Genomic DNA, 25,942 nt, shown 5'->3' on the forward strand with positions numbered 1-25,942 from the left:
GGAGTGCAATAGTGGTGTAGGGCGGTCAGTCAGACAGGCTGATAAATGATGCTTTTCTCGAGTGGATTTTGACAGACAGTTCTTTTAAATCCACCGGTCTGCTGGTTCCCCCGCGGACGTATATGTCCACGCGAGCCTCTGTTGGCGTTCGGGCTGGGAGGAGGAGGAGGAGGCTTGGCTAAACAGTTTTTGTCGGCTGTCTGGGTAACAAAAAGAGAGAGAGAAAAAAAAAGCAAAACAAAAGAAAAAAAAAACAGTGCTTGGGGCGTTGAGAGAGAGAGAGAGGAAGAGAGTCATTTGTTCTTTGCTCATCATCATCTTCATCGTAACACAACAGGAATGTTCGAGGCCGAGCCACAACACGAGTTCATCTTCATCTGTTTTGGTTTTGCATTGTCACTCTTTAGCAGGACACTTTTTTTTTTCTCCTTTAAACAAACATTAAAACGTTAGGTTACAAAAACCTAATCAACAAAAGCAGCATTGTTTCATTTTTTTTTCTCCACAAATTCATGCATGTTGTTAACCTTCATTACCAAAGCACCACTTTGTATTTTCTCTTCCATCTATATATATATATATATATATATATATATATATATATATATATATATATATATATATATATATATATATATAAGGATCTTGGTAATTTCACACCTTTTGCATGCAAAGAAATTTTTCCCCCTGTAGCTTTGATTTTTTTTTTAAAAATGTTCCTCTCTCTTTTGTGTCATTTTAAGCTCCCACGTGTTAGCAGCAAAACTGTGAAAGGCCTAACCTGATATGTCAATGGGTGTTACTGGTCCAGGCACTAGATAATGATGCCAGAAAAATGACGCCGCTGCTCCTCCCTCTTTTGATAAAACTAGTGATAAAGGGCCTCAAACTTTAAACGAGCCGCTTCGTTCGACCCACGCCTCTGCTGCGGCCGATCGACACGACGCGAGGAGATCGTAGGGTTTACTCAGGAGATGACAACAAAACAATGGAATATTCTAAAAATAATAACAAAAATAAAAGCAAAATACACTCACACACACACCCTCATAAACATTTGTAAATCGTCACAGTTATGTACACAAACTCCCTCGGATAAGTCAGTCCAGGTCTGCAAGACGTCAACCTGGGGCTGGATGACGGGGGGGGCAGGGGGGGTCGCTCTCTATGGTTCGCTGTGGCGAGACGAGATCATTCCACAAATGGGCAAACGAATGGTTGAATGGATGCACATATTTGCTGACAGTCAACAACTTGACTAAAAGCCGCAGAGGGCTGCTGTTTTTAGAAAACAGCAGATAGGAAGAGAAACAAAAATAGAGTTTTCTATCATATATTCTTTTTTTATTTTTTTTAAAGATTTTAAAATCCTCTAAAGCACTTTGTAATATTAATTCATTTTGTTCATTTATTAGTCGTTCCTATCGATACCCTTTGTCACTGAGGTCAACATCAATACTTCGATAGTCATTTTCTTTCTTTTTTTTTATTATTATTATTCTATTTCAGGCCCCACCACCACCTCCTCCTCCTTGCACATATTGACCAGCTGTTATAAATCAACATCATGTGCAAATAAACAAGTACTTTTAACTGTTATATGAAAACCTGAATGCTTTGTGAACAATGCTACATATTGTTTTTTTTTTGTTTATAAAATATAATATGCTTAAAAGTGGAAAAAAAGAAGAAAAAAACAAAGGTTTAACCACTCCGTAACAGAGGAAAAACAAAACTGGACTCCGATTGATTGGTTTTGAGAACAATAAGAATGCCCATCGGAATATTTCCACAGTCTCTGGTGCTGCTGTTCTGTTCATAAGTCCAGTGTGGATCTCTTCATTTCTGCCCAGAGTGCACTTAAAAAAAATGCAGGGGAAAAAAAAAAAAAAAAATACCACCACCACTCACTAAATTCTGCTTTGCTCAAGTGGAGATGTGATCTGTGATATCACACCTCGAAAATAAAAGTCTTGTACACTGTAAAGTCCAGGTGTTTTGCCTGTAAAGTCCAAGCATCACAATGAAGTTCCTTTGCTATTGTTGCTGCTTTTCACAAGGTCAGCTGTGAAGGACAGAATGGGATTAGCGTCTGCAGAGGGGGGCAAGTGTGTGTGTGTGTGTGTGGGTGGGGGGGGAGGGTTGTTTCTCCCATGTGGCAGATAACAGTCACAAGGACAACTTTTTCTCTCCCCCTCACCTCCTGCCAAGACACGGCCTTCATAATATAATTCCACATTAATCCCAAGAAACGCTTCACAAATTCTACGAATCTTCACGAAGAACGGGGGCTGGACAAGGCGTTCAGGCCATCACGAACTCGGACTTTAAGTCGGCCTTGACGTCGGGCTTCCAGACCGAGTCGTCAAAGTCCAGGTCCAGGGAGCCCTCGCTGGACATGCTGCTGTTGCTGTTGCTACGCCCGGCCTTGCGGTTTGGCAGCCACTGGTAGGGCGCTCGCTGGTCCCGCCTGGCCTTCCGGCGCAGACGCTTCTGCTGCATCAGCAGCTGCAGACGTTCCACCTTGCAGCGAGTCGCTCGGTTCTCGGTCTGACGGATGCGGTCACCTGCGCGAAACAAAGGGGCACGTTAGTATTGTTTGGTAACTGGTGAAATAAACTACAAGATCATGAAGTTTATTTGTTTGTTTTTTTTTAACCACTCAATAAATGCATTATAAGCGGAAGGTAGGGGTGCTCTTATTTTCTTTTTGTCCGATAATATTTCTTTAACATGTTTCGCTCCTTCCCTATGTGCACCAAACTTAAAAGCAGACACTTCATGGAGCTCGCTGTTAAATCTTTTGGTTAACTTCCCATCAGCTTCCTCACTCTGAGTGGGGAAACCTTTTCTTTTTTTCCCCCCCAGAATCGTATCTCCTTGAGAGCCATAAGCAGGGCAGATAAAGGTAAAAACATACGAAAGAGCCAGCACATGCTCGTGGCTCCCTGTGATATTTGCAAACACAATTAAGTATGACATGCTTCAGTGGGTGTGTGTTCTCCTAAGTGCATTTCTAGCTGTTGATGTGCCTATAGGAGACTCCAGTCTCCAGGGAGAGGTCTTGCATTGCACTGAGAATGCTATCCCAACACCGGCCAAGTCGAGCCTAATTCCATTTATGCGTATATTCGGAGGGCTTAGAAGGGAGGGAAGGCAACCACAATCTATTAGCTAGCTCCATTAGTATCTGTCTTGGAATTAAATAATTAAATATTGGGCTAGGATGTCAATAAACCAAAGCATAGTGGCCATCTCTGCACGTGCACGAGAACACACACAAGGACACACTGGAATCCGCATTACACACACACACACACACGATGTGTACAGTCATGCATGGCTATGGATGCACACGAGCACTGTCTCAAAAGGTCCACACACACATGCACACGCACACACACACACGGACGCAGCACCAACAGGCGCAGTAGCTTTTAACGTGGATCGATGGCAAATTAAAAAGACCTATTGATTAAACCTTAGCTCTAGTGCAGCCATCCATCTCCAGCCCCGGACAACGCTATTGGCTTTCAATAGAAAATGCAAGCGAATGGAAATTGTAAGCGATGAGAGAGCGAGAAGAGAAAGAGAGACTAAAATAGTTCCTTTTCTTCTATTTCTTTATTATAGCTCTAGCTTCCAAATCGCAGCTCGTTGAGTGCCCCCCTCTTCCTCCAAACACTGCGCCCTTTTTACCCCTTAGCTCACCCCTCCCTCTCCAGTATCTTGGCCCATGTCTCCCCAGAGACAGCTAGGTAGGGCTGTGTGCGGAGAAGAGAAAGAGGTGGAGGGGGGAGGCGGCGGCCGGGGGACGCAGCGAGGAGGGGACGGCGGCGTGGGTTAAGGAATTCCTCCCCCTGAGGCTGGGGGGATGGAATAAACGATGGAGGAAAAAGGTGGAGGGTAAAGGATCAGCCGTAGGTGTCAGCTTGCAGAATCGATTATGGCCTCCTCTGCTTTCCCCCTCTCTATCGGAATGAATTCCGGACTCGGTGTGGGCTTCGTTTACCTCTTTTCTCTGATTTGCTTATCGGGTTGAGCAGTGCAAAGCAATTTAACCCTTCCGGGACTATTTATTATGCCATAGCAGTGTACACTTAAGTAAAGTGCTGAGAGGCTTTAGGAAAACCAGAAAAGGAGGTAAGGAGTGGAAAAAGGTTAACGTCTTTACATTGCATTAGTCATACCATGTTTTCTTTTTACTTCAATATGGTCAGCCCTGACACCAGCATACATGTGCATCCAGATGCTGCGTCTGAGGACAATGTGTCACCCCCTCGGGAACGAAGCCAGTACGCCAGAGGTGAGGGGCGTGAGGGGGTGGGGGTGGGGGGTGGCCGGCAATACATCCATTGTTCCTTCTGCACCATGTGATAGCCACAAACGTTGCTGCGAGGCATTGTTCTCCTCACTGGTCCTCACTTCGCCTCCTTATTATGTGCACAGACTAGTCTGAAGAGAAGCTGGCCGCACATAATGAAACAGCAGAAAGCCACTGTTTGCCTATAGACTTAAATCTGTTTCTCTGCAGCAATTTGCTTCCCTTTCCCTTGACAAGATAGTCCGTTAGTCTTGATCTTGGTTTCTAAAGGGGGGGGGGGGGGTACATCTGCTCTCATCTCAGCATTGCAGAAGGAAACACACGCATACACACAGAGTGCAGTTTGGTGGGGCGGCAGGAGGTCTTGGCCTTTGGCTTGGCAAGAGTTCTGGGAATGTGCTTGGAGCACCACCAAACTTGTGTGTGTGTGTGTGTGCGTGTGTGAGCTCGGCCATTCATGAGCGTCACTACCGGAGCCCTGGGCGGCTGGGCCGGACACAGCTGGCCGCAGGGATCTCCAGACTATGTTTATGACAGTAGGGCTATTATTAGGGCTGAATACGAAAAAGAACAGACAATCCACGTAGCACAGGCACACATACACACACAGATTGGCTCAGTCTGACTGGTTGGGCTGGGGACTGACGCAAGCACAGTTGCACCCACAGAGAGCCGACATAGGGTATAAATGCAAAGGAGAGATTTAGGGAACCCTTACTCAAACACAACCTTGTGTGACACAGGAAAGGCAAACAAGGAAGCAACACTGGTTCCTTTTTTTAGAAATGCGCCACCAGTATCAAACAGAGCACAGCTCAAGGGCACAGAGGAAGGAAATGCCAGTCTCTTTCCCTCTTTTATCTTAACACCAGCCACACCAAAACCTCCTGAGCGGTCCACTCTCCCTCTCCAAAATGATCCTCGCCCGTCCCTTTGAAGCACGTTTCGTAAATATGCCAGACGTTGTAGGAAAAAAAAAAAGAGAAAAACAGTCAAAGAGCAAAGAGGTGATCTATGAATAATCAATGCATCAGTCAGTTTCCCTTGCCTTTGAGCCCAGCCCAGCAACACAGCTAGGACTGGAGAAGGGGTAGGGGTGGGTAGAGTGGGTGGACGGAGGAGTAAGCAGGCAAAGGATGGAGAGAGAAAGGAAGAATAAAAAAAAAGGAGGAGGGCTGCAGTGTCCAGGACACAGAGGGAGATTAAAGGAGCTTCTCCTTCTATTGATTGTGTAAAGATTGGCCTTCATTTGCAGTTGTCTTATTGCTGTTGTTTGTTTGTTTGTCTTGATAAGTCTTGTGATCTTGCACAGAGAACATTGTGTTTGCTGAGCATCCAGAAAACCAGAGGAAGGAGCGAGGGAGGGAGGGGAAGACAATGGAGGGGAAAAAAAAAACAAGGCCAGGAAAGGAGAGGAAGGGAGAATCACACTGCAGCAATATCTGCTTCGGTTTCAATCTAGTATCACTGACCGCACTCTCTCCATTGTAGGTGCAAATAATATAAATAATTCATTTTTTGAATTAAACTGGAATAATAATGACCTGCAAGACATACATTTATATGTGTCTTAGACCACTATTGTAAGGAGAGAAAAAAAACAGCTCTTGGTCAAAACAATTGTTTGTCAAGTTTTCAGATTAATCAGCCTTAATTGGTCAGAGGGCTAAATATATATATATATATATATATATATATATATATATATATATATATATATATATATTTAAAATCGTAGTTTATTTTTTTCTTTGCCTGTGAAGATACCAAGTATAAGTGCTACCATGTTGGGATGGACTTTCTCTAGCCAAAAAAAAAACAAAAAACACTGGGACTACTGTTTGTGTAATGCTAGCTAGACATGCTGATAGTGATAGTAACGGAAGATTTATTGGTTATAAGTCAGCATTTCCTTTAATATATTAGGAAACCCCTATTTTACATCGACTGTTTTTGTACATGCATAGTGCAGCATTGCTCCTACTTGGACTGCCAGTGACAGAAAGTGAAAAGGTATTTCGAGCAATGTTCATTCATTGAGTTTCCTTTACCATAGTTCCCAAAAAGCAGTTGAAATCGGCCAAAAATCTCTACCAGAGAGTGTAAGCTTTACAGAAAGCAGAGCTCAGAAATATGCCCCAAAGGTTTGATAATCCTACATGGAACTAAAGGCTACCCAGTTCCACTCAGTAAAAAAAAAAAAAAATACTCAACCTACACAGATACATACTGAAGCAACCAATCAAAGCAGAGGTAATATGAGCATCCTGACAGCCAGTGAAAGGGCACTGACGGCCCTGCAGGGACACAAGCTCTTCAATGACTTTTAGACTTCATTTGCATTCCCTCCTTCTTCTCCTCTCCTTCCCGACTATGAAAGGGCACCTGATGTGCTTGGCTGGCTTTCCTGGATACCTCTGTGGCTGTGTAGAGTCGCTGGGGGCATTCGGTGAGTTTTAGTGGCGCATGTGCATCCCAGTGAATATTGGCTGGCGATGAGAGAGGAGTTAAGTTCGCTGGCAGAACGAGTACCGTGTGGGTCACGGTTTAAGTACAAGACTCGATAAGGTTAAGGGCAAAGAATCTTTCTCTGTCTCTGCCTCGTTCACAATCACCCTTCCTTTTTCCCCCTGCCTTGCCCTGTCTTAGCCTGCACGAAGCTAACATGACCTGACAAATCAAAAGGAGACAAGGGCAAGTTAAAGGATGTGGAAGACACACATGAGGGGGAAGGGAGCTGTTGGAGAGCCTTTAAGAGCCAACTTTGCTTCTGTTTTGCCCGGTCTTTGTGTGCTCGGTTTGAACGAAAGCAGCTGTAGGGCTAAAAGGTACCCATATAATCCCATGGGCCTCCCCTTCTCTGACCCACAATGGTCCAGCATGGTGCTCTATATACACCCCTCACACAATAGGGTAGGCTGGGCAGGGGGTGATCGACACTGAAGGCTGCAGGGCGGATGGTGGGGTCGGTCCACGCTACACAGCGAAGGAATTTAGCTTAACAATCAGTCTGCTAGACCATGCTAATGCCCCCCTGTTCAAACTCAACATGACTCCCATGTTGACAAATCCTCACAACTCAGCAGTTTTACACAGCGAGAGCGGAAAAGCTGGCTGCTTGTATAAGCCCTGGGACTAACTGCATGTGCATGTGTTGAGTTTTTTTTTTTTTTTTCTACTCGTGAACTTGCAGCAGAAAGGGTAAAGACTCAAGAGACAGCCGAGGTAGGTGACATTTTCGAGAGGCTGCCTCAACCTGAGTTCGGCTATGTGCGCATACTCAGGCAGATGAGAAGTACACGTTTTTCTTTAACTGGAGCTGAAGCCGCAGAGTTAAGCCGCAGTGTTAAGTCCAGCAAGTCCTCCATCAGCTGTCGAGTGATAAGATTGCCCTACAGAGCTCAGTCATTGGTTTGCTTGTTGCTTGCTCTGTAGAATAGAAAACATGGAGTCTGCCATTGTGTCACTAAGGTTTGAAATACTCAGCAAGTCAAGTCTAGAAGACTGAGAGAAACAACAAAAGACGGGCTCCTCTTTCACCCTTAGCCTCTGGTTAAAACTTAACATGCGATATGGTTGATGGCAGAATATAAACACCCATAGGATAAGTAGCTCGGAGTTGTGGATTCAACAACCCGTGTCCTCCGTTGCCTCCTCCTCCTCTCACTGCTGTAGAGCTCACAAAGAAAATGCTTCTCAGGGCTGATTTTTGGAATAAGTCTATTTTTAAAGACCAAATGAACACAGACAATGTATTGATGCACAACACAGACGTGGAAAGAGACGGGGGCGAAAAGGAGACGGACAGAGAGATGGATTCTACAGTCGGGGCTGTTTTTGGACGGCTAACAGGGAGAGGGGGGCAGTGGCGTGGGTGGTTGAGTGCAGATGAAGTGACATGGCAAGAATAGGGAGAGGGGGGAGGGGAACAAAGGGCGGGGTGAGTATGGACAAGTGGGGAAGTGAAGGAATGGTCTTTTCTAAGATAGGAAAAATAAGCCTGTGTTATTACAACTGTTCAGTGAGCACTTGCGAAGGTACTCAGAGTTTGGCAGTGGAATAGTGGTTAATCCCACCGATGCCGGGTTCAGTCTTTACAATAACTTTGAATGTTCTTGTACCGCTTTCAAGCAGGGAACGCACAACATGGGACAAAGCCAGAAGACAACAATGAATATGGATGCGTTTCTTTTTCAGTCAGCAGAAAATATTAAACACTAAGCACGTTCTCTTAGGGCCCACCCAAAGAGGACTATTAAACAATATGTGGTCATTGTCCACAAGATTCACCAGTGTTTCACTATAGAGTGGTTGAATTTCCTCAGCAGACGATAAGGAGGCATTAGAAGACAATGCAGTTTTTCTCCACACAGTCAGTCTAACCTCACAACACTGCCTGAATGTTATCAGTTCTGGACATCTGCCAGATGCTCAACATCCTGAGTGGCTGCTCAGAAAAGAGGGTTTTAAAACATCCAAGCTCTGCACCAGAACCGTATCACGCGCACTCCAACACCTGTCCTGGCCCAGCCCTCTTAAAACGGGAACCTGTCGAGGTTTGTCCAGCCCATGCATGTCCCAGCTGCAGCTCTTCTTCTTTAGGACACAGGTTAAGTAACCCAAAGCCTAATCTAATCTAAACATAGCCCAGCCCAGGCTTGAAAAGGTAAACCTATCTCCTTGATGCACAAAAACAAAGCCAACTCGACTGACTGACAAGTGGAGCCTGACTGAACAGGCCTGGAGAAGCTTGTATTGCATTACTAAGGAGACCTCCCCCTCCCCATCTCCTTTATTCACTTCCTCTTTTCATCTGCTTAAAAACCCAAGAGACATATATGCTTGAGTGTTTTTGTTCTTTAGTCAGAGTTTTCAGTTCAACTATCATCAGTATTTTAAAAGATAAAAATAAGCGCATGAAGCACAGTGATGTAAAATCATCCCAACCAAACTGAGATACCCATGATGCGTTTTGAGAACAGAAACAGAAAAAGACAGAGATGACAATGGATTTTTCATTTGATTGCAAAACAAGAACAGAGCTTTGCAAAAATGAGTGGCTGTATTGTCATTTAACACAAATGCGCACACAAGCTATGCTCCCCCAAAGCGGTGCCAAATGCAAGAACATCTGCTTCGTGAGGCCATTAGGGCGTTAAGGGACTAACAAAGACTCAGCGTAAGTAGGGGTGAGGGGTGTGCTTCTGTTTGTGTTTTTGACATGCTTAGATGAAAAGGTGTACGGAGAGGGCTCACTCACCAGGGGGTTTGCACATGCGGATCTGGCTCTGGCACTGCACCAGTGGATGAAGAGTTGGAGGAGGGCTGCCAGCAGGCACAGAGGTAGCTTTGGCAGAGAGGCCCGTCATCCCAGCGACTGGGGGTGAAGGAGGTGGTGAGGGGGAAGGGGAGGTGGGCGACCCACACTGAGTCTGGTAACGGAGCTGGGTGAGGGAGGGGGGCATGCCCTGGTAGTGCCTAGTGGCACTCAGGAGGTCGTTGAGGATCTGCAGGATGGTACCGATATCACGTCTTGGACGCCCATTGCTGTCTTGGCAGTTAGGGTGCAAAGTGCCTGAGAGAGGACGAAAGATAGAGAAAAGTTTTACAAAAGGATGCACTACAACTTGTTCGACTTCATTTTGTGCAGTAAGTAAGATTTTCAGTGTGGAGCTCAATGTCTGTTTACCTGAAAAGGTCCCTGAGAAGACTCCGGGAGCGTGGTTGACAAAGCTCTCAATGATGGCTCCAGGTTTTCGTGAGCGAGCTGAAGGACTAGAGCCACTGCCGGGGCTGTTGGTGCTGCAGTTAGCCTGAAGCGAAAACACAATAGAGACAAAAATTAAGTGTGAGTGTTTCCACTTCATTATACAAGCAAATGCTCATATATGGGGACTTTGAAAACCTTTATAAAAATCCCTAAATTGACGTCATGAAAGCTTAGTTTACCATTCCATACAGTACCAGGTTACTTCAAACTCTGGCTTAATACATCTTGTCATTTTTTAGAAGCCACCTTAGCTTTACTGCAATTATTTAATGGTAGTGAAACTGAACTGCTGACAAAAACCTCTTTGCGTGTAGCTCTATTTAAGAGAATGCATGTTGTAGCGTAATGAGGAATAATCATATCCTCTTCTCTTTGTTAAATAGACATTTTTGCTTATATATGCTCTCTGCTTGAGTTCAATGATGTTTGCTTTCACTTTTCACGGCAGCTCTCAGGCAGGTCAAGAGAGTATGAGCAGCGCATTTCGCCGTTAAAGATTTTCTAAGTTAAATAAATGATCATAAAAGTTTATGACTGATGACTGAAAACGGTTTTCTAAATCCCTCTATCTTTAGCCCTGCAGCAGTTTGACTAAACCAAAGATTCCTCTCCATTATTCTGGTTGCTACATTGGAGAATTGAATATTTGTGTGCATGATAAAGTTTGTCTTATTATTTAATTATGACAAATTAATTTAGTGTAGATGTAATGTAAGCCATGGGTCTCTTCACAAAAAAAAAAAAAAAACTTAAATATAAAAAGAAAGAACATGCATTTCTTGGGGTCTTACCTCAGGGCACAAAACCGGGGCTACAGGGCTGACCTGGCCAATGTCATGGCTGGGTTGACTGGAGGAGGGCTGGTGGTAGTGGTGATGGTGATGATGATGATGGTGATGATGAGATGGAGAGCGGAAAAGTCCCCCGGGGATGTGAGACGGGCGAGGGGAGTGGGGTGGCGGAGTAGGGGGGCTACAGTGAGGGGAGGAGGGCGACTGGTGGTACATAGGAGGGAGCGGCTGGTGGTGCGTGTTTGGCAACGGGAAGGTAGGTGAGCCTGAGGAAGAGGAGGAGGAGGAGGAAGGGACAGGATGGGGGCTGGGCTGATTGTGTGGTTGCTGGGGGTGGTGGTGGGGGGAGAGCGGGTGAATGTGGGGAACTCGGGGCGGCTGCACTGTGGGCTGTCCTGCGGCGGCCTCCGTGTTTCCCCGGCTGATGAGGTGCCGGTGCTGGAGCTGGGGACCCCCAGATTGCTGTGCTGCCAACTGAAGCTGAACGAACATCATGTGGTCCCCTACGCGCAGTGCCAGGGTGAGCGGGGAGCGGCCGGACAGGAAGTCACTGACCTGTACACACGTAACAGAAAAACAGAAAATACTTTTGAGTAATGTTTCCTCAAGTGAAGCAAACTGAATTGAATTCCTTCATGGTAAATGAATTTTTTTAATTCTTTTTTTTTTTGTCATAGATAGCATTTGAGTTGGACACAAAAGTGCTTTGAGCCCCTCTTCTCATAGAGACACAGGCATACCACATTTAGACCACCATCCAATCATTCACAGTTCTGTAACAGTGGACTATTTACTTCTGGATAAGGAGACCTATTGGAAAACACACAAACACACACAGACTCCACTCTTTGCTCTCCTCCAACTGCCTCTGGGTCCACTCTTAGTCAGCAGTGTCATTCAGCTCAGAGACAAAGGCCACCCTTCTGTCTGGCTTGTTGCCTGAAAAATCTGTCCCACGTTCAGGAAATACACCCCGCCTGCCTCTCAAGCACAGAATAGTCAATTGTCTGTGGATCTGCAGCGGATCTGGAAGTGCTGCCCATTTTTGGAATTCTGGCAATGATCAACAAGGGCCAAGTGTCGAGGTCTTCACTGACCCGCCCATGGCCCGGATAGATGCACGCAACCGCACACGGGCAAGCTGATTTGTTAGGACTTGGCTTGGAAGCTTCACGCTAAATACCAAACATTCTGTGCTGAAACTGGCTTTTGAAAGTCTGCGTCTTTTCAACGCGGAGTCATCAAGGGGTCAGAAAGGTTCTTGGTCTTGAAGATTCAACAGTGGCGACATCTAAAGCTGTTCCCAAACTAAGGCAAGCAGAAACCACCCTTTACTGGCAAATACAAAGTGACACATTTATCCAAAAATATTTCAACAGCCCTTGCTGCCTGTGTGCTTTTAGACCCAAGGGGGAAAGGAGTCAGAAACAACAATCTAAATAAGGGCAGAAAAGAGCATAGATTTTGGCAGGAGATGGAGAGGATGAAGGGCCATTCTTTCTTGCTTGGCCTTTGTACTATGTACATTTTTCCACTTTACTTCTAAGATCTTGGCAACAATTAACCCCAAAATTGCCAGCCTGTCCTCAAAAAGAACTCTCTGTTTTCTTGTGCTTATTTATTTCTCTATCGACCGCAACTCCTGTATTGCCATGGTGACCTTTAGACATTGCTATTGACATGGTGAGGGGGGGGAAAGCAGATGGAAAATGAGAGGATGGACAACTAAAAGATCTGAGCGAGTTGAGATGATATGATGGCTGAACGATAAACAACATTTTTGCAAGGTAAATGTTCAAATACCAAAGTAGCAAAAAAAAAAAAATAAAAATAAATATTCCGGAGGTCCCAGCACAAACATAACTAAGGTTTCCTTTCTTTTCTGAATGCAAACTCAGCTGCTGGTGGATTGTTGATACAGTCCACACCCGCAATGATTACCGCGGCATGGTAAGGCAACAAACTCAGCAGGCGTAAGGTGCGGTGTGAAGTGAGGAGGAGGGCAGGGTGGGGCAGGGTATTGCATGAAACTCTATACACAAAAGGTTGCCTGATAGAAAGAAGGCGTGTATATGTGTGCGACTCAAGGGGGAGGGGGGAGGCAGAATCCAAAGGTCGTAGGGGGGAAGGAGAAAGAAAAAAAAGAACAGGCCTGACTAAGGCAGTGACTGACAGCTGTCAGGAGAGAGTCAACAGTCAGCCAACACTACGTCAAAGACCCCAAGGGAGACCGCACAAAATGAGCACAGAGAAAGCATGTGGGGGGGGGGGTTGGTGCTGGGTCTAATGAGTGAGTATTTCTCTCTGCTCCTGATCACACCTCTCATTCTACACAGGCATGCAGTTGATATTGATTCTAACTAAACTCAACCTGAGGCATTTAATCAAGAAATCTGAAAAAAACCTAACAACCGTTACTACAAAAAGCATGTGCAAAACTCAGTGCTAAAGTAGAAGGTCGTGAGTATAGTGGACTTTACCTACACCTGTATCTGGTGGGTGTGTGAGCATCAGACAAAAGAAAGGATCATGTGAAATTAGGACTCCTACATACTTATCATGACAATAGCCTATGATTTTCCAGGCTCATATTTTTAGAGATTGCAATGATTTTCATCCAATTACCTATGTACACCAAAACAAAGCCTGGTTATGAGCTCATGGATATATAGATGCAATATTTCTAAAACAGGATACAGTCCTAGAAACACAAATTTCTAAACTTCTCCCCAGGCCTGGAAAATACTTCAATCCAAAATCATTGTTTAGGAACATTTAAAGGTGCCAAGACTAAACAGGGTATTTGCTTTACAACTTTGTTTTTTTTTTTTTTCTGTGTGAGGGTGTGCAAGCAAAGGCAAAAAAAGAAAGTGACAAAAAAGACATGACAGTGAGTGACAGCAGGAGAAACAAAGAGGAGGCTTGATTACCCTTATAATAACTAGTGTGGATTATTCAAAACCACCAAGATGAAAATCATGTACTCCCACTGAGCTCACAACACCACATGGCAGGCTTCAAATTAGCCTCCAAGAGAGGCAAGCTTTCTTCCTCGCACCTCGTTAGTTTTTTTTCCCTTCTTTTCCCTCCTCCGTTCGATTTTTGACACTCACAAGTCTCAGCCATTGAGTCATGAAGTCAAATTAGAAGTCGCTCGCACAGGCCGTGTTAGATCTCACATACATGTGAGCTAAATGTGTGTAACACCGAATGTGACTCATTTGGGGTCTCTGCAGATACACATGCCACCCACCACAACCTCGGCTTCAGGCAAGCAACTAAAAGGCCACAAACCCACATAAACATCCACGTCTCATTAGAAGGGAAAATGACAGGGAACATCTCGATGACTGTCTGATTGGCAGCTCATATCTCTGCGGTCATCTTTCACGTCCCCCCCCAGAAGATAAACACAAAGAGCCGCATTGAAACCTCCAGGTGTGAAATTCCTCTCCTGAAAACATGCCGTTTCCCCAACAATTCTTAGAGCCCCAGAAAAGAAAATATCAGAGAAGGGCAAATGGTCTGTGTAGCTCTGAGCTGTGGAGTGGAACACCTGAAATAGTTCTTATCTCTTAAGGGATGGGAGGAGGCGGAAGATGTTACAGCCTGCCTGCCAGAGGCTAGATTGGCAAGCGATCGTGCAACAACAAGCCTTTTCCAGACGGACAGAGACTAAGAGAGAAACAAGAGGAGGAAATGTGTTGGAGAGTATGTCTATATGTCTGTGTGAGAGAAAGATGGTAGATGGGAGGGAGTGGGGCTCTCTGGCGCTGGAGAGTTGGCTAGTAAATGATTCCCAGTGGTCTCGGCTAGCAGCTCAGCTCCAGTCCAAACATGCCTGTCTGCTCTCGAGAGCCCAGCCAAGACAGCTAATGTAGCTGGCCACCGCTGACGTCAGGACCAACACGATAGGCTTTCTAGACATTACAGGCAAACAAAAGAGAGTTTTGTTTTTGCTGGTTTTTCAGCCTCTAACCATCCGCCACCTTTCTTCTAGGTTCAACCTTTGCCATTTTATAAGAAAGGCACAATGACTGCTGGTCTCTTAGCCATTATGTACCTTCGAGGTTTTGGTAGTCCCCTATTTCTCCAGGTATAAAGTGAAGACATCTACTGTTGCACTTTTCCTATATACCAAATATGAATTGGTATCCACCAGGGGCATATTCTGTACCGGTTTGGCAACTGCCAAGTTCAAATAAATCTCTACACTCCACTTGGTGTTCTGCAAGGAAATGTGGTTTTATGACTTCAATAAATAATATTTACTAGCAGGAAGTCAATTAGAATTATTCTGATTTAATCATGGTTGCTAATCTGTCACATTTCATAAAGTTCAGCTGGGGCCCTCTGAGACAAAGGAGTCCATCATTGTGCTCAGAAGGCTGCAATGAGAGAAGTGGCATGCAAAAAAAATTAAAATAAAATAAAATAAGGAGCTGGCTAACAAGCCAGTCCCTTCAATCCCTCAGTTTTCATCACTGCCGGCCAGGACATGTTTAGCAGGAGGCATTGGTTGCCATGCACTGAATGGGAAGAATATGATAAGGGGCAGCTTGGAGGGGTGAGTCGTGGAGACAAGATGGAGGAGAGGAAGAGGAGGGGAAAAGGTGGTATGAGGGACAGAGGAAACCAGGATGGTGAAGGGGGGATGGAGGATGCGGGCAATGGGGGTAGGGTGTCAGAGTGGGAGAGGGTGATGAAATATTCAGCGAGAGTGTGCCTCTGGCTCCCACCCCTTTTTTTTTCTCCCTTTCGACATCTCTGCCTGACAGTTTTATTTATTGGGGTCCCTGTGGTTCAAGGAACTCATTTGCAGTCGTTCTTCCTTTGCACACTAAGCAAAGTAAGGCAGAGAGATAAGGACTGAGGGAGGAAGAGAGAGGCTGAGAGTCTAAAAGAGGCTGGGAGGGAGGTGGTGGGGGATGGAGCGTGCTGGCAGCTCTGAGCTGACATTCATGAACAACTGAGCAGCTTTGTGTCAGAGAAAAGAGGATAGAGGATTGGAAGGCGGGACAGGAGGGGGCTGGAGGGAGGGAAGTCACAAGAGAAGGAAGCCGGCTTCTCCAGCCACATTTCGGTTCCAATGTAGCTGCTCACCTGTCGAACGGCAAGGTGAAAGGTAAGCTTCAAAAAGCTGCTTATTAACCTGCCCATCGACCTAGATGGTTTGATCGCACCAGGACACTATTGATAGTCTCTGAGCAGACACACAAGCTAAAGATGCAATAACAGGCTCTTGAAAGAGACAAGGAAGAAAAAAATCAATGAGTTGCACCATGCCCTAAATCCTAAAGGTAGCCAGGAGGGGGTAGAGGGCTCCTGAAAGGGTCTATTAGAAAGATAGCTGTCTGTAATACGGTCTGATAAGAAACAGACAGTGTGAGCAATAAGTAATGTCCAGCTCACTTCCAGAGAATTTGTTCACCTGTTAAAAGAGAGCCTAGAGTGGCAAAGTTCAAAACAATCAAGTTCATGCAAATAGTGCACCAAATACTTCATTTACACTAATCATGACCCTAGAATTGACAACACAAAATGACCACAATTGCTGTTGTGAGGATGTGGATACAGTTAACAACAACAAATGCTGCAAACAAAGGTAAAGGTATGAGAGAAGAAGTCAAGGGAAAGACAGTGATGGAATAGGGATACAGGAAGTCAACAAAACAGTGCAGAAACAGCTGTGATGCATCCGTAAAGAATGCTTAAGTCTTTCCAAAACTTCCTCTTTCGAAATCTCTTCGTTAAAAACCTCAGGCGCTTTGACCTATGCCTGTCTGTTTCAGACTGGGAGCTTTGGATATGGGTGGTGGCTATAAGACCTGATATTCCTGGCCTCCATCCTCCCACACAGTAGCCACACTAGTCATGATGCCTGCTACTCCAATCACAAAAGCTCCGTGTCACAGAGGAACGGAAAACAATGACAGTCACGACTCGAACATAGGCAAATAAGACTCCCCTGGCCGCTCAACGAGGGAACACACAAAGATAAAGACATTAAAAATGGATGTTGGCACATGCGTACGCCCACATAAGCCCAACGCGACCAGATGCATGTGCACAATAGGACAATGAAATCCACAGCAAAATCCACCTCTCTCTTGATTGCCCCACAACACACCTTGATTCCCTAAGCCCATTCCAACATCTCCCTTCGACTGTGTGTTTAAGCAATACAAAAGGGATTACACAGGTGCAAAAATACTGTGTGATCAGCTTATTAATGCAATTTTCAAGGCCGGGATTTACATGAGCAGGGACTGAATGGGCCTTCAGATCAGCATTGTCTTTTCTTCCGTACACAATTTGATTTAGACATCCAGTAACAAATTAATTTCTGTAGCTTTCATTGATAGAACAAAGAAGGCAAATTATCATTGTAGAGAGCAAAGACTCTTTCTCTTATGCTACAAGCATAAAAAAAATGCTTCGTTTTTTTTTCCTTCTTTACTTCAATGGTGGCAAAAGGACACGGGGATCTTGTCACACTGGCCATTGGACTCAGTTGGTAATTTTTCAATTCTTTGCACTCAGAAATCCTCAATGCAATTACTCTGCAATGATTTCCAGTAGTGCCAATAGGGTTGATTAACTAGCATGTAGATAAGGTGGTGCACAGGTAGAAAGACTGGAAAGAGAAACATATCGACCATGTGCATTGAGCTGTTTTACACACAGCCTCAAACCGAGACATAGACACACAAATCTTTCTGTATGTTACGACCTATGTTGCCCAATGGCATGTGTAGTCATCCCATCAACTACCCCCAATATTCCAGGGTATACCCTACACAAACACAGCTGGACGCATTAATGAATGACTCGTCCAGACCTCTTCCCTTTCATCTCCCCTCCACCTGTCATGTTGACTTTGGCACTCCCTGAGGGATGCAGAGCACAGGAAATTAGGTAAGAGTGACTCAGAGGTGACTGCAGACAGATTGTTAGGTCTTTTTAGTTTGCATCTGCCTGCTTGCAGGGACAATGGCAAAGCTGAGCTCCATCCGTGGTTACTTGAGTGAGACAAAGATGAGAGGGAACCGTGGGTTTGTGGGGGAAAGGCGGCGGGGGGGGGAGCATAAGGACAAGAGGTGCCTGCCGGTAGGAGCGAGAGAGGAAAAGTAGAGCAGATATGTAACAGTGTATTCTACTGGGACATATGGAATGGCAGCACACAGCTTCCTCCCTGAGCAATCTGTACGCATTCAAGACAAAAATTTGTCAATTTGCAGCCAGCTGAGCATCACTCCAGTTGGGCAGGGCATTGATTCTGAAATCAGGATGCACCACTCTCGCTTGACTCGCTGACAGCAGCCAATGCATGCACGCGGTATAAGCAAGGACTGCGGGGTTACAGCTCAGCTTTAAGAGTGACTGAAGCATTGATGGCTTGGTTTGTGAGCTGGGCAGTTTGGTGCTGATGCTTTAAGACAGGAACAAAGAGATGACTAAATGGGGGGGAAGTGCATTTGGAGGGGGATGGTGAGGGTGATGGCTGCCCGCCTGGTTGGCTTTTATTCGAGCATCAACGTGCATCAATGAGCAAATAGAGTCTCTGTGTTTCGAAAGTAGCGCAAATTCTTTTGGTTTCTGTCAACTGCAAATAATCAATAAAAGATGAAATTATGTCACTGCTTGAATTCCCTTCATGTTACTTGACTGGCTGCTGTACAAGTATACGTTCGTTTTATTATATGGTTCAGGTTTCTTATTACAAAGATCAGAAATCCTACTAAGTACATCCTTTCAATTCAGATCTGTGAGTGTAAATATAAGCCGTACACACAACGTCTCCTTAGCAGACAGAAGGAGAAGAAAGTAGTGCAGGCGAGCGCATTCTGATGGGCTGTCAGGGAGTCAGTGGCTTAATACAGCTTAGATGTCATGAAAAAAAGGCCCTAGTTGATGCCAGACGAGGAATTAAGGCAGCTAAAGAAGCCAGCCATCATGGCCAAACAGAGGCAGCTACAGCCAAACTTGCAAACCGCAGCACATTTAAATTATAGTGCCTTGAGAGAGCTGTTAAGCAGGAACAAGAGAGGGAGAAGGAGAAAATGGGGGACACTGGGGAGAAAAACATAATTTCGATAATTACCAGATCTCGACTTCCATAAAACATTTTCCCTATAACGTGACACACACACACACATTCCTCAGACAAATCAGCATGTTCTAGCAAGCTGCTTTCCCAGCTATATAGCCGCTAGCCGGGGATATCTAATCCAGATAAAGGAGAACACATGAGGTGATCCACTCAGTCCATATTGCATGAATACACACTTCCTGGAAAAACACTCAAACTTGAAACGGGACCTCACTTAACCAGAGAGACGTTTAGAAAGATAAGTGCTTAAATAAAGGGGGTCTGCGGGTTTATGTCCACTTCATCTGCGACTACCCAAAACCCACCCTGAATCACCCGGAGGCTATTTTTAGGTGTTTAGGGATATCAGTTACCGTGTCAGGCACTTTTAAAAAGCTAAGTGCATTGATTGATTTTTGATAGCCAGCCTCCCCACCCTGAGTTAGAAGGAAGAAAGGAAATGAGGGAGAGCTTTTGGTGCTCCTGTTTCCTAATCTTACCCCGTATCACTAATCTCCCCACAATCTATGGCATTCCATTTTGCTGCATGAATTATAAATTCAATCAATTTCTCAAGATATAAACACACAAAAGCAGTGTTAGGCCTTTTCGTGAACTTCCCCCCTCGTACTAATATGATTCACATGCTGCCCTTTAATCTCACAGTCCTCTTATGCAGGACTACAATCAGCATATGAATCTGGAAGTAATGTAAACTGTAAGCAGTTCTTAAGAAAAATGCATCTGACTCATAGCGAATCTTAGCGAAACAGGGTTACGAGTCAGACGAGAGGCAAAGTGAGGAAGCTGCTGTTCTGGGTTGGCAGCTGAATTATCATCTACATCTGGTGAAGAAAAAAAAATATATATATATATATTTTATCTTCTTCTTTTATATTGACGGGCAAGGCTTACTTCCAGCTCACTAGTGCTGAAAAAAAAACCACACACACACTTATAGAGCAACGTGTCCACACACCTACACACATGCAGTCATCTGCTGTCAGCGCTACGAGGCGCACGCTGAGTTCACACACAGACGACCAGGCCAGGATTTCCACCATAAAATGATCAGGGAGGCCATAGAGAACCACAGCTTGCTATCTCTGAGCATCCTCCGATTTAAAAATTCTGACTGAGTGCAGGTCGGCGTCGTTCACTGGACAAAAACCTCGCACACCCCGAGTGGTCAGTTTCACCATCGGTTTGACATCACACTGATGCAGTTACGTACGTCTCGCCGTTGCCCAACACCGCCAAAAGGAAGTGGATGTGAGTCAGTCAGTCAGCTGCACACAGCTTCATACGTCACAATGTTGTCTAAGTGTGTTCAGCCTTATCACCTCTCTTCTCGCCAAGCTTCTTTCTGTGGCTGATGAGAAGCTTTTTTTTTTGCTTTTGCTTTACTCTCACTATTGATCATTTCAGTGAGTCATGTCACACTGACTCAAATACATACTGTATTTAATAAGGCCTAAAGAGCTGTTTCACTGTAAGTGCAGGGTGTGGGCCCATCTTAGGACATATATGCATGAGAGGCTTCCAGGAACCCTATGCTAATACAGAATGAGAAGGCTGCCATCTGATGATCCAGCACTCTGTGTATGAGTGAGTGAGACTACAGTATACTCAATTGCCATGCAGCCTCAGCACACTTCCTGGAAACTAGCCAGTATGCGTGCGTGTGTGTGTGCGTGTGCATCTGTGCGTCTGCTAAGTCCGTGAAATACAGAAGAAGTGGAGAGAGAGATTGTAGAAATAGAAACATGAAAGTGAACACCAGGCCTCTTATGCGCTCACAAATAAGTCTTTTTGTGTGTGGTTTACTCTCTGATAGCCTTCTGCAGCAGCGTGCATGCACACGCAAACACACGCTATCGCAGACGTTACTAGGATACAGAAGGGTGTTGCTGCTTATTATATCCCAACAGCTCACACAGGATGTCTAGCTTGGCTTGTTTAGGGGGCCAAGATTAAACAATTGAAACATCATTGTGCAGCCTTGCACAGCTTGTATCAAATTAAGTAATTTCTGAACACACACAAAAAACCCCAAAGAGGCACCAAACATGCAGATGTTGGAAAAAAGCTCATAAGCAGAGTTTCCTTACCTGAGTTTCTGTTAGACTCTCCAAGGCTTGCATTACTGACTGCTCTGGTCTTGATGCCTGAGACTGCGCAGAAAAAACAAAAAAAAGACATTTATGGTTTATGTAAACAAATGTATTTTTGCAGCTTTTAAATAAACTGAATGTGCTTTCTGTAATTTTATTCCAAGCTAAACCAAAAATAACATTAGGACAAGGCTTACCATTAATCCTGCTTCGACTGTTGGTACAAGTGTTAACTTGCTCCCATCAGAGATGCCTAGATCCTGGAGTTTGCCTGAACTTAGTCGCCTGCAGGGTTACACAGATCGAGATAATTAGACTGTGCTGACAGTATCTTCTCTCTCTATAGACACCCAAACACCCCTCAGCAAGGAGTGCTTGGGGAACTTCGGGGGTGTTAGGCAGACTTCAAAACTAGTTTGGAAAAGAGCCGTGGGTGAAAAGCTTCATGAAAGAGATGTATTGATTGGGCTGTCATTTTTCAATTTCGACTGTAGTGCAGCTTGACAAGTGCTCACAGTGGATATTTGGCACTGCTGCCACTTGCCTAAGTGGAGGTAAGTACTTTCTACTGGCTGTGCGAACAAGCAGAACAAACTGCAAAAGCTGTGACAAGAAACAAATGGCTCTGCGACGCAGTTTTATGATTGGTGGCTTAAACAGTTTTACAATTTTAGATTTTAGACAACCGCATGTCCCAAGATGGGTTTTCTTCGTTCTGCACTTTGATGTTTGTTGCAGAACAGGAGCAGCCATACCTGCTCCAAAATACTGCTTCCCTGTAGATCGCGACACCCCACAAACACGCTGTCCATGGGTTGTTGTTCTTCTTCCCCAAGCAAAGGGAGATGCTTAGGACAGCCTGCTGCACATGCATGACCCAAATGTTACCCTGTGCAGCTGAACAAAGGCCGGCAGAGCCGGCTTTGCAGTAGGCCTACACTTCCGAGGCGCAAGAGGAGATTAAGACGGGGGTGTTCAGGTTTTAAAGGATGGTGTGATTTATAGGGTGATTACAATAGGTAGGAGGGGAAGCAGAATGAAAAACAATGCCAACTGTTTGCATGTTAAAGCAATCCCCCTTTCCAGTTTTGAAATAACGCCACCTGCGCTGCCTTTCGCTTGCTTAAGTTGCAGAGCATTTAAGAGCTTTAGTCTTGAATAACAAAAGGGTTAACTATTCCTTCTCCCTTGCAGCCCTGCTTGAATGCTGCGATATCTGCAGTTCCTGAGTATTCAACAATACTCAGGCAAGTCGACACCATACAGAAACCACTACATTATTATCCCATATGTGTTGTTAACCATCTTATCAATGTACACCGCCACATACTGAGACTCCTCTTATGAATGCATGTTTTGATTCATGCAGCAAAGCTATACAGCCATGCTTTCTGCATTTAATTCAAGTCTGCAGATTTCATCTCCCAACAGTCCTCACGCAGTTTTAGCAACGGTGTGCACTCACTCAGCAGTTTAATGTGAACGTTTTTCATGCACACCTAGACCACCTCAGGCAAGGTTACTCCCCCTATTCTTTCTGTGCGACCGAAAAAAAAAAATATCACCCGAGCATGAAAGGGTTAATGCAACAAATGTGCCCATCTTAAAACTGCAGAATACTGTTACGGCTGGTGATGTCAGTGCGTGTAAAGAGAGGTTTCTTAAAGGAAAATACCACGCAGAAATCGCGAGATCGTTATCCTACACAATGCATTCTGTTGAAACACCGCCGTCCACCTTGTAGGATTTTACTCACGTTTCTTTGTGCAGCAGAGCGAGTCTCTCTTTGGGTACTTTGAGTCTTTGCGAGAGCCTTCTCTTCAGTCCCTCCACGGTCTCCTCCTGGGGCAGGGAGAGCTCGAAGCGTGTGCCTGTGGTGGAGTGGATGTACAGATTCATGGAGGGTTCAGCCGGGACGGCCTCGCAGGACGAAGTCCCGCGACTGGTGCAGCTCCGGGCGCTAGGATGCTGGTCCATTCGATAACCTGTGCTCGGAGACGGCGGGGGGAAGGGACGGGAAAGGAGGAGGGAGGGAAGACAAGACGAGCAAGAGTCGGGATGAAGAAAGGGTTTAGGAGGAGGAAGCGGAATCCTCGCTTCGACTATCGTCTCTTAGAAGGCAGCATTCAGAGCTTTCTGTCTGTTAACCCTTCCGTGCGTCCTCCGAGAGTCAGAATAAAACCAAGTCCGGTCGATTTCATGAGAACGTCCCCGCAGGAAATCAACTAACACTGCAGAGTCGCTTTTCTCTTTGCTTGATCTCCTTATTTAAATCTCCTTGCACCGTTCTTTTTTTTTCTTTTCTTTCCAAGTTGCAAGCAAGTCTTCCGAAATGCTACATTGGGCAAAAGCCAAACAGAAACGGAATTATATTGTCAGCGAAAAAAAAAAGAAAAAAGAAAGAAAGAGGGGGGGGGGAAATGCAGGCGATCGTATGTAATAACCTTTAAAAATGCGAGGTTTGATTAGGGGAAAAAAAAATAATAGTACTAAACTCCTTCTGAATCTTAACTGAGGTTGCTGCAACCTTCAGAGGAGCGGAGCTGCAAGCCCTGTTCGGCTTAGAAGCGAGAGGCTCTCCGCAGCGCTCTCAAACCTACAGCAGCCCCAGTGGATGTACCGACAATGAACATTGTCACAAAGTATCCCACTTCCACCATCGATGAAAATCCGCCCACAACCCCCGGAGCAACCGAGCCAATCGCGGCAGAGCTCTTTCAGGACGCTGCTGATGTCAGCCAATTAAAATGTGAGATCCACACCCACGTGGAGGGCAGACGAGTTTAGGCCATTCATAATAAATTACAGCATAGAACAAAGTATGTGCAGAAGCTCAAAGCTGCTTGTCCGTGTTCTTTTAAATCGACCAAGGCAGAGGAGGATTGAAATTATATGTTTATATCAATGATTACCGGTTTATCACTTTCTATTATTATTATTTTTTTATTTCTCAGCATACATTTCTAAAAAGACTGTGTGTGAGTGGGATCTGTGCGACACGCTCAAAATAGCACTTCTTAAAAATAACAACTACTCATCAGAGTGCAGACAACTATTCTGAAGCACCATACTGTAAAAGTATCAGTATTAAAGATAAAGGTTCTGGCAGTTTTTTTTTTCTTTCATTCAGGTAGCACTATCTACTTTACATACCTGTTGGAAACCGTAACAACCTGCTTTCAGTAAGTCTTATCAGATATACTGTAATGATATTTATAGAACTTCCCCCATGAGCGCAGAAGCATGCAGTCGTGCAGCATCACTAAAACGGCCGAGAATATTATGCAAAATGTCCACATTGTAAACAATCAGCTATTCCCGTCGGGAACAAGGATACCAGATAACTCATAATGGGTCCTGTATTTATCCCACGTGTTCCAGCGAAAAGAAACCGGAATATGGCAGCCAATTGAGCATGTTCGTGCAAGAAGTTACATCATGCACTGCTCCAATCACTTTTTGTGATCCTCTACTCTTAATTTGAAAAAAAGAAGAGAAATATGTGTAGAACACTTGGAAGTACATTTACTTATTAAGAGATGTCGACTGCCTTCAGAGGAAGATCTCTGGACAAACTGACATAAAATAAGATACTCAGTCGCCCCCTAGTGGAATAGGCTTCCACAATAAAAACCTGCAGTATTGTCATTCATTCTTTAGTAAACTAATATTATCAGTAAACTAATATTAAACTTACTTACTGATATATATATATATATATATATATATATATATATATATATATATATATATATATATATATATATATATATATATATAGTGTGGTATACTTAATTTTCACTGCTAAGAATAACGATACAAGGAGACAATTATCCTTCAATGCGCATATTGATGACACATCTCAAAGTTTAAAGTGAAATTCGCGACGAAATAAATTAGATGCGTTGTTACAACTTACACGAAGAACGGTGAACAAAGTTGACCCTTCCTACAGAACAAAGCCCGAGCCAAGCTTTTCTAAAACTTTTCAACCACACGCAAACTTTCTAAAAATGTTATAATTGCGTACTTACCAATTATTGTGGCGAAAACTGTAAAGCTTCGCTGGGAATTGAGCTGAGTTCCAGTCTGTTCCCCCAGCTTTGGTATGTAAGGTAAACCAAACTCTTAGATAAATCCAAACAATCTGAATATATCATCCACAACAGTTGTGTATCTCAGCTCTCCGTATTTCGCTGGCTCCTGTGTGTGTCCCAGCGCGCCTCTTCACGCACTTTAATAGCAGTCCGGGAACTCTTGACCAATAGCAGCGGATATGTCCCAATGCGTCCGGCTGTTCTCGGTACGCCGGTGTGTTTCTCGGTGATAACAGCGTAGCCGGGAAGGTGAGACTCCTCTTTAAACGGGCTCCGTTCGGATATGGGTGGAGAGAAGAGTTCTTGTTGTGTCAACAGTTGATTTAAGGTGGAACTCCATCCTCGCGCTACAGCAGGATCTCGGTGGTGGTGGTGGGAGGGTCAACGCAAAACAGCGGCAGACAGAGGTGTGCAATATCCAACTGCGTCAAAAGCCGTGACTATGTCTGAGTCTCAATGAGGGGGCTCGCAACTGAATTAGACACTATAGGGTGAAAGTGAAATCTCCAATCAGTCTCATACCACCTTAATAGAACGTCAATGAAATGAAGCCTTGAGTCAGGGGCGTTGCCAACCACTGACGACGTACGTGTCACCGGGCAACAGAGCAGGTAAACACCCTTCCCTGGATACTGGCCCTGTTCACCGGTAAACACAAAAACTCTGCTGGCAGGGTTCACCGCTTTGTTTAGGGAAATAATATACGCGCTGTCAACGCTTCATAAGCATAAGCAAAACAAACAAATCACCCAAT

The 25,942-nt window shown here is 44.8% G+C and overlaps 1 protein-coding gene across 1 annotated transcript; it reads right to left on the reverse strand.

The window, feature by feature from the left end:
* Window positions 1–726: 726 nt before the first annotated feature.
* Window positions 727–25,432, reverse strand: midn (midnolin). Its single transcript, XM_014999854.2, has 8 exons — window positions 25,126–25,432; window positions 22,848–23,076; window positions 21,289–21,376; window positions 21,089–21,151; window positions 10,886–11,440; window positions 10,014–10,137; window positions 9,585–9,899; window positions 727–2,567 (listed from the first exon to the last, which is right to left on the reverse strand). The coding sequence occupies exons 2-8, from the start codon at window positions 23,066–23,068 to the stop codon at window positions 2,305–2,307; spliced, it is 1,629 nt and encodes a 542-aa protein (XP_014855340.2). The 5' UTR covers window positions 23,069–23,076; window positions 25,126–25,432; the 3' UTR covers window positions 727–2,304.
* Between the last annotated feature and the right edge of the window lie 510 nt (window positions 25,433–25,942).

The sequence above is a fragment of the Poecilia mexicana genome, unplaced genomic scaffold, assembly GCF_051168715.1.
Source record: "Poecilia mexicana isolate PSO_F unplaced genomic scaffold, ASM5116871v1 scaffold_4, whole genome shotgun sequence".
Lineage (NCBI taxonomy): Eukaryota > Metazoa > Chordata > Actinopteri > Cyprinodontiformes > Poeciliidae > Poecilia > Poecilia mexicana.